At 38.6% G+C, this 13,438-nt stretch overlaps 1 protein-coding gene across 5 annotated transcripts in view; it reads right to left on the bottom strand.

Moving 5' to 3' along the window:
* The window catches only part of CCDC171 (coiled-coil domain containing 171), a 153,850-nt gene that overhangs the window by 130,055 nt on the left and 10,357 nt on the right, over positions 1-13,438 (bottom strand). For all 5 annotated transcript variants that reach the window (XM_054809711.1, XM_054809710.1, XM_054809712.1 and 2 more), the window contains 2 exons: positions 11,134-11,315; positions 5,060-5,206 (listed from right to left, as the gene is read on the bottom strand). In XM_054809711.1, the coding sequence (XP_054665686.1) occupies positions 5,060-5,206; positions 11,134-11,315 (329 nt within the window). The remainder of the gene's footprint in view (positions 1-5,059; positions 5,207-11,133; positions 11,316-13,438) is intronic.

Raw genomic sequence — 13,438 nt, 5'->3', positions numbered from 1 at the left:
CTCATTCTCAGTAGCTGGTAAACCCTTTAACAGTACATGAACTGACATCATTACTTTATACATGCACACAGACAAGATTAACGTGTGACTTGTTACTAACTCCTGGTGAGGGCTACATAAGACAGTATTCAAACAACTTCAGTCTGATAGTACGGTAAGAGTGAACAGCCTTCAAACTGGACTTGAATAATATGATGACATCGGAGATGATAAAGAGGAACCTCCTTTCAGAAAGCCCATTATTGTCAGTAAGCTTGTCACTGGAGCAACATGAACTTTTGGAGCCACTACAGAGATGCTACTACGAAAATTGCAGTGCTTAGAGGATATACAAGACAGTCACAGTAGCTAGCATTCCTGGATGCCAGTTGTGCATTGTGGAAGCACAAGAAAGAAGAGGATTAACTAGGGGTAAGCCATCAAGAAATGCTTAGTCATAGAATACAAAAAGTGGTTTAAAGTTTAACCAGTAGCACTGTTAACTGGGTGAGGAATGTGTCCTTTCCTGCACTGCCTGCAGTTTTTTCAACTCTTTCTTACAAGAACTATAACTTACCTAACACTGCAGTTCATGGTGAAATTAATAACAACAAGGGGAAAAAAAAAAAAAAAACACAGAACAGGTCTGTGGGTTTGGAGGGGTTTGTTTTGCTTTTAGCTGGGACCTAAATTTCATATTTCACTGACTTAGCTACAGTAAGAAATTTAATAAACCCACAGCCTTAAACTACCGCATGTACATATACCTTCTGCAAATAGAGATGGACCATCACTCAAGTCTTCTGTGCAGTAATCTCCCCATCATAGCAGCATTACCAAGCTAATACAAGATGACCTATTTAGCAGCACATGAAAAAGTCAATATACTTACAGGTGGGGGAGCAAGAAAGGCAAGGTGAAAGCTAAGGGAATGGTCTTTAAATGGTAACTCAGTCTCAGAAATATGGCAACATACTCAGTCTCAGAAATAAAATGGACCAAGTTATGGGACATTTTTCAGGCCTCGTGAGAAAGGCTTAAAAACTTTGAGAGACCTTGAGCTCCAGCTTACAAAAGTTGGCAGCCTCAAACACATAAAACAAACAATAGAAAATCACTACATTTCTGTGAACAAGACAAAGAGTTTGAAATTTATGAACTAATAATTCTGTTTCTCATGGTAAAATGCACATTTCCCTTTCGTCAAACAGTTTTCCCACCCAGCTTTTTGGCAGCTTAGACACATCAGAAGAAACACTATTTTTTATATACAAATTGCTCGATATTTCCCAAGAAATCATCTTTCCAGAGCAATGGAACTAACGGCTAAAATAAAAGACACTGGTTCCAAGAAACTGATTATCGTAAATAGTAGTATCTTGATGAGTTCAATGCAAATACGTCAAGAATTTGTTTGACTACTGAATCTTAGGTTAAAGAGGCAGAATGATAATAAGGTTCCCAATTTAAATTTTTCTGGTACAGCATGTTTTCCACTTCAGGACTCCATGTCCATGCAATAGTATACCACACTGCCATCACTGCCAACTGGAAAGCTAGCAGGTTAGACACTGTACCAACAGCTATCTTTCAACTGAAGAGTCCACAGAAACTTGCCATTATTCTTTCTCTTCACTTCTAATTCCAGAAACTAGAAATGTCCTCTTTTAGACCAGAATAATGATTGAAGGATAAAACCAGACTAATATTTAAAAAAAAAAAAGGGGGGGGGACGGGGACTTTTTTCACCTTCCTTTCTTTATAATATAGTCTATTAGCTACAATTCTTCATAAGACTGCCATTGTATAAAAAGAAAAAGATTCAAAATTTATCATTTCCTTTCATCACCAAAACACAAATATTTTCCCATGGACTTCTCCCTTATGTCCAGCAGAGGGTAGTAAAGGAACAGCTTTGTGAACTCCAAAAAAAAAGTACATCCTCATTGCATATCAAGAAGTAGTGTATTAACAAAAGATTGTAAGATTGGCCTTTCATTAGAATTACAGTACTTTTCACACATATCACTGTAAGAAGTTTGCTGCCATCATCAAGAACTTAAGTACACATTTTCTAACCAAATGCCCATTAACACAAGGTACTCTGTATGGAAACTGAAACAAGACATGTCTCCTGTGTCCCTCTTCCTACAAAAAACAAATTTCAATCTATAAGTTAAAAATTCCATGAAGAGAGATAAAGAAATATAGGGCTACTTCATGTAAAAACGAAAAAATGTAGACCATTCTGTCTGGGGTGTACTACTTTAAGGCTTCTATATCTGAATGGAAACCCATCTCAAATACTGATATCACAGGTAAAAAGTGTCGTGTTTAACCACAGCTGGAATTTCAGGACTGGTTATCAGAACTTTATCCATATTTCTAAGATAAGTAACACATTCCCATACATTGAAGAGTTTTAAATTGACAGCTAGACCACCACAAAACTATTTGAGAGTAATACCAGGTGGGCAGAAACACAAGTAGACTTTGGCACATGGGCACACAGTGAAAACTACTGCCCAGGCTTCAGTGCCCTTCTTCAATGCCTCTTCCACAATGCATGGGAAGAATTTGCAACTCAGAATGTCATCCACAGAAGCTGACATGGTAGTCAGGCAGCTGTTAAGGCAGAGAGGAGGAAATTCTACTGACAGCAATGTGTTTAAATCCCAACAATCTCCAGGCTTCACAGAAGCACTTCTTTCTACTTGGCAATGCAGCATGCCCTTTTAAAAGGGCATTGTCCTTTCTTTCAAACACAGTTAGAAGGGAAGATTGTGCTTATTTCTCCACCTTTATGCAGTAAGTCTGACCTTGAATACTCCCCCATTTCCTTCCCTTACCGCCTCCAAAACCAAAGTTGCAATAACTGAGCTATAGAGGTGAAGAGCAGCTTACGTGATCCCTTTGGTTGAGGTCTTACCACTTTGTTTCAGCATGAAGGACAGATAATACCTCTGCCTGATTGAGCTCCAAAAGGTAAGAGAGGAAGAGGAATGACAAGTTTACAAATCAAAGAAAGGTTGCAAATAGGTTTCAGACTCTGTTAATACTAAACTGTTCCCCACTATATAATTTTTGGGGGAGACGTTTATAGGTCAGAGAGCAACTTTAAATAGATTTTATTAACCTGCATTTTGAACTTCAGAAGCCCAGCAGCCTTTTATCACCACAGAAAAGGCAGAACAAATTTTGCTCCACAAACAGCAATGCAAAGTACTGGTACCTTGTAAGATGCAGATGATGCTATTGTCACAAACTCTGGAGTTTGAGTCCACTATCAGGTATGAACTCTACAGTAATCAATACCATCTACAGTAATTACTATTGAAAGCTTAAAATATCTAGTGCTTTTGCTTCTCAAAGAATAAAGGTATTTTCAGAGATGCTCACTAGTTAATCTCTCTTTGACTTCAAGTATAGAATGAGTAAGTTATTATTGTAGACCCTTTCAGACACTTACACAGGTGCAATTTACTTTTGAAATGGTAAAGTGAGATGCAAGGTGACTAAAGCATATGCATTGAAGTTTAACTTAAGACCTTCTTTTTTTTTTCAATTGACAGGGACTTGTGCTAATTTGCTTAAACTTTGGAATGCAAGATGTTTCATCACATACTTTCCTTAATCACTGCTTAAATAGCCGTACTCACAAGTACCACGAGACTGACTTTTCTGTAGTCTGAATATGTTGTTTTCTCATGACATTATTAAGAGATTCAGTAAGTTAAAAAAACTTAATAAAAATTAAGCAGCAATGAAAATATCTTAGCTGATTGTGGTTAATAGATACCATTCCCTGATAAAACCATCTCCAGGGCATAGCAGTTATACATTTTCAAGGAAATGAGTGCTTCCTTTTCAAATTTGCAGATGGTGAGTATACCCAATCTAAATATTTAGAAAGATAAATAATTTGCTGCCTTGCTCCTCCTCCTTTCAGCTCATGATTCCTATGTTAATATATTAAAAGCCATGAAATCACAAAAAAAGCCCTTGTTCAAGTACTTGGAAGCAAAAAATCTTTGTTTTTAAAAGGGCTATTGGAACTTCACAGTACACAGCACTTTCCAAACTGAAGATAAATCTGCCTAGGCCAATATGTGCAGCTCACAATACCTGACAATAGATTTCCTGTAGATCTCTTTGAGGGCACAAAAGTCTACCTTGTTGGTCAATAAGTCAGTGTTTTTAGTTGATGAGCTTTGATCTTCCCTGTAGGAATTTTCTTTGTACTTCATCTTTAATGCAAAGCTCTACCCACCTAGCAATCAATGCTTTAAACACTTCTTTTGCCTTTAAGGGAAGAATAACAGAGAATAAACACAGCTGAAAACTGTGTGTCACTTATTCCTCTAAGGGCTCCCAATATCCTGCAAGTGCCAAATCTTTAAAATTTGTTGCACAAAATATTTAAAGATGCCTTTAGTAGAAAAGGATAAACAATCATCTGGTCACTATGCTCTTCTGCAGTGACATATGTTCTATGAAGAAAATCTTGGTCTAGACTGTACATACAGATAACACAGTCACTACAAAGCCTGTCAGTGGACAAACAAAATATGGAAACTCAGGAGAGAACTAGCACTTTAGTAAAACGGAGCACATTTACAAAATACTAACGACTTCTCAGCAATGGATGTCACTCAACAGACAGGCTAACTAAAACTACCTGTAGCATTTAAGTCTACGTAGGAAGATGTTGCCATAACGCCATTGTGATCTTCCAGCATGCTATTCTCTGTACCTAGCACAACATCTGGTGACTTTCTCAGCTCCAGTAGATTCTCCATTGCAAATTCAATAATTCTCAAAGTCTGTTCTTAAGCCAAAAAGATAGGAAGATAGACAAATTAAGAAGTTAGGAAAAACGTACAGATTTCCTAAAGTATAGTTAGCCTTGTTTTCACGCTTACAGAAACCTTTTCCCATCCGCTGTTCAGATACCAGTCAACATTTTCTTAATACAGTACATAGAATTCACAGCCTAATTGTGAGGTTCCATCCCCCAAAATGAAATTGCTCAGAGTGTCAGTGCTTGTTGAGACTAATCGCAATAGTCAAAAAGCCTTACTTCAAGTTCTTTTTTAAGTCGCTCCTCTCGTTCAGCACTGTATTCAAGCTCATTGGCCTGGCGCCTCAGCAGCTCAGTACAGCCATTGTGTTCCACCTCCATATCTTTCATTTTCTTGTGTATATTTTGCAGTGCATTGTTCTGCTCCTACAAAAAAATAAAGCATTAAGAGATACTTTTACTAAGATAAAGTATTATAGTAAAGAGTTTAAAAGAGGAATACTTTGTGAATGGAGACTGCATTAGAACAGGTTATTAAAATCTAACAATAGCACGTTAGCAGAACCATCTACCCAACAGCAGACATGCTCTTCATTCACCACCACGAAAAATATGTTCAAAAGTCTCTATGAATGTGACCTCCTGCGGTAATGATAAAATCAGAACCAATTCCCCACAGGAAAACTTGCTCTCTAAAGAGTTCAAGGCTGATCTCCAATCTCTTCTCTCTCCCAGCTCAATGGCAATGAGGAGAGAGAAAGTTAATGCATACATAGGGACAGATGTTCTATTTTGTTCTGGTTTTTAGTTGTTAGAACTTCAAATCAAATCAAACAATTCTAAAATAGTTACTCCCATAGACTAAATAATTTTCATTTCTGCTCTTCTGAGAAAGACCTTCTTCTCTCTAGAAACTGAATTACTTTCAAAAATTATCTACATGAATGACAAAGTTCTCAGTAGAATAAAATAACCAAACTGTTCCCCACTTTAATTTCTGTCTTCAGAGGTTGAACCAACCTACAGGCTGCGGTAATTACTAACACTACTGGACTCAGCAGCTCTGTGGAGTCACTGCTACAAAATCCACATTCACACCACACCAGGCTCAGAGGAAAGTAGCCAAATAATGAACCCCCAGTAGTCTAGCACATACTTAAGATGGAGATCCCAGAAGTCTCAAAACGAATAGCTTTTGTCTAGTGGACAGGAATAAGCTTTTCCGTAACTAGCATCAGAAACAAGCTATAAATCCAGTGATTTAGCTGGAGGACCTTTGGAGACCCAATTTGTTAAAATGACTTCCTGTGCAAAACACAGAAAGATTACAATAAGTCCTCCTGTTCATTTACTCCTATTCAATATCATGGCAAGAGACATTTTGTGAAAGTAAACCAGCTGGTCTGCAAATTCTGCTATTACTCTTACATCACATAATCTTGTTCCTAGAAATTACTAATCATAAGGCATCTGAAAAGCAGGGAAGAGGAAGAGGAGGAAAAAATGAATTATTCATATAGAATGATTCTTTGGAAGATTGAGGTCTGACAGAACCATGTTTATACATGAAGATCAAAGAAATACAAGTCTTTTCCAAAGTTTGGAAAACGATTTTTAGAAGTTCCCACCAGACTGAAGGTAGAAAGTTTTAGCCACTCAAATATAACAATAAGGGAATCACGACTCTTCTACAGTGCTAAGTGTTACCAATTAGTAACTGAAAAAACTAAGCTTATTTTCTCCCTTCTTTCCTGCACAGGCACTATAGTACATTTTTTTGGCATTCTCTGAAAATATAGCAAGGAGCTTGCATGTGAAACACACATGAAGAAAAAAATGGGACCCTCAGCAAATCAATATATCGCAAAAATAGTACTCTTGGATACGGACTAAATTTAAGCTAATCCTCTAACTTTGCCTGTAATGTCAAGCAAATGCACCGGTTTCTTTCCAACAGCATGCTAAAAAACAATTTTAACCATTTTTATATAAATATACAGCTACTCTCTCCACACTGGAAAGATACAGAGATATTTATCTGTTCAGGTATATCTTCCAGATATTAACAAAAGTGAGCTGGGAAAAGTCCACATGAAATAAGTAATACATAGTTTGCTGGAAAATACTACAGCAAGACAAAAACATTTTATACTGGAAATGTAGTTAATATCAATCAGACTAAAATTGACATGGCTACATCAAGCCTGTTATACAAATCAATGTGAGTTGTAGGATTCCCCTCTACTCCGCTCTTGTGAGACCCCACCTGGAATACTGCGTCCAGCTCTGGGGGCCCCAGTACAGGAGAGACATGGAGCTGTTGGAGAGAGTCCAGAGGAGGGCCACGAAGATGATCAGAGGGCTGGAGCACCTCTCCTATGAGGACAGGCTGACAGTTGGGAGTGTTCAGCCTGGAGAAGAGAAGGCTCTGGGGAGATCTAATTGTGGCCTTCCAGTACCTGAAGGGGCCTACAGGAAAGCTGGTGAGGGACTGTTTATGAGGGAGTGTAGTGACAGGACAAGGGGTAATGGGTTTAAGCTGAAGGAGGGCTGATTTAGATTTGATGTTAGAAAGAATTTCTTTACTGTTAGAGTGGTGAGGTACTGGAACAGGTTGCCCAGGGAGGTTGTAGAGGCCCCATCCCTGGAAGTGTTTCAGACCAGGTTGGATGAGGCTTTGGGCAACCTGGTCTAGTGGAGGGTGTCCCTGCCCATGGCAGGGGGGTTGGAACTAGATGATCTTTAAGGTCCCTTCCAACCCAAACCATTCTATGATTCTATGATTTCAGAATCTTAAAGCAGTCTCCAAACTTCCCAGACTTGGTATGAAAATGTGCAAGACTATCCCCGCAGTCACCTGCACTTAGAAGGTTCAAAAAGAAAGATACTTCACCATGTAAAAAAAAAAAAATATATATATACACACATACTAGATATATCTTCTTATGAAAACATGGCCTTTTTTTTTTTTTTGAAGCGTGTATAAACAACACGATTTCACAGTCCATGGAAAAACTGAGTGCTTCTGTGAAGAAATACTATATTCTGACTAGCCACAAGGTGATGCTATTGCACTTACTATTGAACTCAACATCTTTTATTATGAAGCAGGTGGCATGCTAAGCACATCCAACAGAGCACGCTACAAACCGATTAGAAAGCAGAGATTATTTTCCCTCCATACCTTAGAGACACATTTCAATAGGTTAAGCTGACTTCATTTCATGCCTACCTCAGCATTTTCATAGCCAAGTTCAGAATTACAGTTCATGAAGTGCAGCATTTTCAACTAGGATTTGCACACATGCTTAGAATATTTCTATGTACATATGAAGATGAAAATTAAATCCACTTTATGTAGTTTTCATTTCATAAGTCAGAATATCTATAGAAGTATTTAAAACAGGCCTGTAAATACACAACAAAAGACCAGAACACATTTGAAGTGTCAGATCCTTCTGACATTTATAGAATCACAGAATGGTTTGGGTTGGAAGGGACCTTAAAGCCCATCTAGTTCCAACCCCCCTGCCATGGGCAGGGACACCCTCCACTAGACCAGGTTGCCCAAAGCCCCATCCAACCTGGCCTTAAATGCTTCCAGGGATGGGCGCAGCCACAACCTCTCTGGGAAACCTGTTCCAGTGCCTCACCACCCTCACAGTAAAGAAATTCTTTCTAACATCGAATCTAAATCTACCCTCTTTTAGTTTAAACCCACTACGCCTTGTCCTATCACTACATTCCCAGACCTTATCTGCCAAGCTTAAATCAATTAAGCTTTCAAGTGACAACTAAGGCAGTCAAGTCCACATTTAAAAAAGACATAACAATGTTATTTGCTGGAAGAGTCCGTATTTAACATTTATGTATGTATTTTTAATTTGCAGGAATTTTATAGCTATACATAAAATCTGTAACTAGGGTAATGGGCAGGGGAACAGCTACAAAAGCAAAGTGGGGAAAATAGAATGTTTTTACTATAGAAAGCAGGTTAGGAGTTGACACCTAGTAGTGAATCTTGTTTACTTTAGGAGTGAACAATTTTCTAGCTTTAATACATTTACCAAGCGAACATCTGTCTCTGCAGATCACCTTTCCTTCTGAATATACATCCACTGACAGAGAACACAATGTCCTATCAGTCCACTGCTCCTTTTGATCTGAGGCCAAACATCACTTGAGAGAGTGTACCTCTCCAACACTGCTCTTTTTATACAGTGTTAATCTCTCTGAACGTGGCTTCTACAAAAACTGTATAGAACAGAAGACAAGTCCACTTCAAAGCCTCCTCAATGTAACTCAGCCTACTGTTAGCCAGAACTCAGAGCCAAAGCTCCACTCAGCCTGCTTTACCTGGCAACTTAAAAAAGAAAACTGTATCTAAAAATAGGTTTCTTCATAGCCTATACCTAACACTACTTTTTTAAGCATTGACTTTGAATGAAAACTGAATCATGTTTCTGTTGGTTTGAGAAGGACTTAGGGTGTCACCTGTCAATTAACTCATACATTTTTCTCTGAAACCTTCTCTTTCCTTGGCTTTCTCAGGTGTGTGTGTATAACTATCCCTTTATTGTTCTCCTAACTGTTCCTTCAAAGCACTGTTCAACATATCCACAAAATTAGTGGGGAGAAGAGAGAGGAGGGAACTTCCTTTTTGTCCTTCATTCAGAGAAAATCTAGGTAAGTGGGATCCTTCTCCACCATCAGGGTTCCTGGTCATTACGATAACAACAAAGCACAACTCCTTTTGCAGCCCATGCACAGAAACACTATGTATCCACACACTACGTGATTTCTACTTCAGGTCTCATAGTTATTGCACCTCTCTTTCCAGATCTTGCACTCAAACACACAGCTGAAAAGTCAGTACACAATACTTTTGGAATACACGTAACTAATGGATTCTCTGCTGTTTCTTTTAAGAGCTGCTCCTACAGATGCTGTATAGAATCTGACCAACAGAACCATAATATAGTACAACAGGTAGGTTTGCTGTCAGAACTAGGTTATCAAACTGCCAGAATAGGATTGTTTTGTGTCATTTGGGAAGACTGTTTGGCACTGTCCCAGGCTTGGAGCTAACTGGGTGGGAAGAAAGCAGGCTAATTTTTTACTGCTTGACCAATGCCCAGACCAACTGAGAGAAGTCTGCCACATCTTAAAGGGAGCTATAGAAGAAGAAAATAGAAATATAAAAAAATAAAAAGTCTCACTGAATCAAAGAAAGTAAATCCCTTAGTAGCAATCTGTTCTCCGCATATGTCGTGCATATGAATAAATGGCTATCAGCCTTAACAGAGCCTCTCCACTACACTTCTTTAAAAGCATAAAGGATTACCATAGCTGAATACATTTCTCAATTTTCCTCGGATGGTATTATTCCATTGCTAAGATAGAAGGTAATTCAATTATCAGTTAAAAAGATTAGAATTATTAAATTACAGTTGTGTAATTGTTTGTGTCCCCATTGAGCAGGTAAAAGTTGGGTATGTTAACTCAGCATTTCCACATCATAATACTATTATATTTCTTTGAAACATAATTCAGTTTTGAATAGCTTGACTATATAAAAAAGTGTAAAAAAGTGTGGGGTTTGTTTGGGCTGTGGGGGGTTTTTTTGTTTGTTTGTGGGGTTTTTGCTGGGTTTTGTTTTGTGGGTTTTTTTACACATTTAACATCTAATGGACTTACACACACCAGTGCAACCCAACTTTGAAAATTACTTTTTTCATGAAAATGTAATGAAATTAATTATCTGAAGAATAAAAACCCACAGTCTAAAACAGATTATAAGGCCATCTCTTAGTATTAAATGATTTTTTTCTAACCAAACAGCAGAATTTCCAACAAAGGTCATTTTTCATATGTGGCACAGAGTGAATAACGTATACTGCACAGCTGGAAATCCCATCATCACTGTTTGGGTTCCCTGACAGTGTGTAGTCTCCATATTATACAAATGATTTTCATGTTCACAGGCTACTAGACGTCAGACTGGGGGAGGTAAGAGGGAAATGGAGCCAGAAGCTAGGTGTTGGGTGTCTCTGATTTTACTAACTCAGCTTTGCACAACAGTGCAAATGGGCCTCACTACCACCATGCACTGGTAATTTGGTTTAGGTGTTTACCATGAAAATAGCCACGACATGTTCCATCAAAGCAAGAAAGACCGTGACACAGTAAGAGTAACTTTATAAAGCTATACTCTTCAGAAATATTCTGCTGTATTTTGCTATTTGGGGGATTTTTTTTCCCTAAACCAGAAAAAAAAAACCCACTGCACATTTTGCACCAAAAAAGTTCCAGCCATCATCTCATGCAACTTTCCAACTAATTATACATTATACCTGCAAAACACTTTCTAATTTGGTTCCTTCCTTAAGAAGCAATTCATATTCACTGTTGCAAGTTCTGCGGATATCATTCTTCTCAGTTGCAAGTCTCTGCTGTTGTTCTTTCCACTTCTGCTGAGCAATATGAAATGTGTTCTCAGTCTCTGCCACTTTCTGCTGAAGTTTTTCATTCAATACTATTGTTTACAGAAACAGAGAAAGAAAGAAGACAAGTAGCACTGTAAAACATGTTCAGAAGAAAATGTAAAATGACTGTCAGTTCTTCTGTGTATTGTGATATCCTGTGGAACATTAACACTTCCAGCAGCAGAGAGCATCACCTTCACTACAAAAACAATCAAATTTTGTGTTCCTGTAGCATCTTTCACACTAGAACACAGGAATGCTTGAGAGATTTTTATAAATTAAAACTCTTCTCCTCTTGGAAAAAGAATAAAAACTCGCGATAACTATTTCAACAGAGGTCTCTATAGCATGGAGGCAGATGTCTACAACATTCAGCCAACTTATATCCAAATGTCTATTTCATGTAGATATTAGTCTGTATCGATTAATTTTGAGCTCAGTTTAAGTGACAGTAAAGACAGGCACCTGGCCCATGAAAAGGACTATAGGAAAACCTAAGGCAGGTTGGGCTAGCAACCAAAAGGCTTAGCTTTTCCAAGGAAATTTACTGCTGCTCAAGAGATTTAAATCTTCAGCCCAGCAAATGCCCTGAGATAGGGGAACATTGCATATACTCTTCTGTGAAAGCTTAAATGCCACAGGAACCTTCATTATCTATGCTTACTCATTTAGGCAGTTTGACTAGGAACTTTGCTTTATTTACAAACTGGTTTTCAGATGAAAATACTTTGTACCAGGTTTTCATCTTGTTGATTACAACTAGCTACACTGGCATTTAAGTGATCACCACTTTCTAACAGTTTTATTTCCAATTCATTCCAGTCTTCTGAAATTTCTTCCCTGTTGGAGAAGGATAAAACAAATAGAAGAGTCACACGAAGACAACATAGAGACTCAGTGGACACAATGATGGGGAAGGACTGTCAGATGGCAGAAAGTCAAGCCTCACTGAGAACAACAGAAAAACAATTCGGAGGAAATACTGAAGAGGACAAGCCACAAATGAGGCCTTTGGTCCAAGGAGCTAAGTCAGGGTCACTTCAAAGCACCCAATGAGGTGAGGAAGGCTCCAAATGACGAGGGAAAACAAGCGGTTAAGTTATAAACTGCAAAAGAATTGAGAAGTAACACCATGATGATTTGACTCCTTTGTCACCTGTCATAGAAAAAAAAAAAGCTTGAGAAATTTCAACCAATGGAATCTACTGTCAGTTAACAGACTTCTAATCACTGAGCCTGGTATTGAAAGAAACTAACACACACATACATTTAAGAAAACATCCTTTGCCTCTGCAAAACCTCTCCTTCTCCCTTTTTCTTGTCTAGTCCCCTCACAACACATTAACCCAGTCCCTTCAGACAGGTGACAGGCCGCGCAGCAGACTGGGATCACTCCACCAGCAAGCCCCCCTTGAGTCCCTGCCTCTTGGTGCCTGCATGGGCAGTCCCTACTTTGACCCCAGACCCTGCTCAGGCTGTTGCTCTACTCCTGTCTCTCCAGCTGTTTCTTTTTTTTCCTCTTCTTTTTGTTTTCCTCTTGGGATCTACCACCCTTTCTGAAACACGTTTTGGCAGAGGTGCCATGCACTCTGCAGTGGGCAGTTCGGCATGCAGTGGTGGGTGGGTTTGCCCAGTGTGGAGCTGGTCAGGACCCACTCCCGGCAGACTCAGACCTCTTTCCTTCCACACTGGTTGCCCTGCAGACCTGCACCCACCATCGACACCTGCCAGCTATGTCCAATACAGCAGCCAATGAGTTTTCTATATCATAAAGTGAATCACAAAATGAGATTCAAAGTATTTTAAAATAATACACACATTACTTAATTGAAATTGGCAAGTAAACTAGCAGTAAAGTGAGCGTGCACAGAAAGAAACGTATCTTTCCTCTAAGTGAAAAAATAGTATGCAGGTCAAGTCTTCAGCTTGCAATTGCAGGGGAATTTACAAAGGGGAAAAAAAATGCCTTCTTTTTGCAATCCATAAGATTTATTTTTTGTGTGTGTGTTGTTGAAAGGAGTGAAAAGTTCAGCTTTCTAATTATCTTAAAACACCTGGTACTTTAAGTACTTGCAAGTTTCCGAGTCTCCTTCCATTCTTGGAAAGATAAAATCTCCACGAGGAGTGCTCTAAACTCTGCAAGGAACATCAAAGGTTCAGCAAACTCACAAAT

This window comes from Grus americana, chromosome Z (assembly GCF_028858705.1).
Source record: "Grus americana isolate bGruAme1 chromosome Z, bGruAme1.mat, whole genome shotgun sequence".
NCBI classification, from domain to species: domain Eukaryota; kingdom Metazoa; phylum Chordata; class Aves; order Gruiformes; family Gruidae; genus Grus; species Grus americana.
Note: the sequence above shows the minus strand (reverse complement) of the source record. Positions and strands in the feature narration are given on the sequence as shown.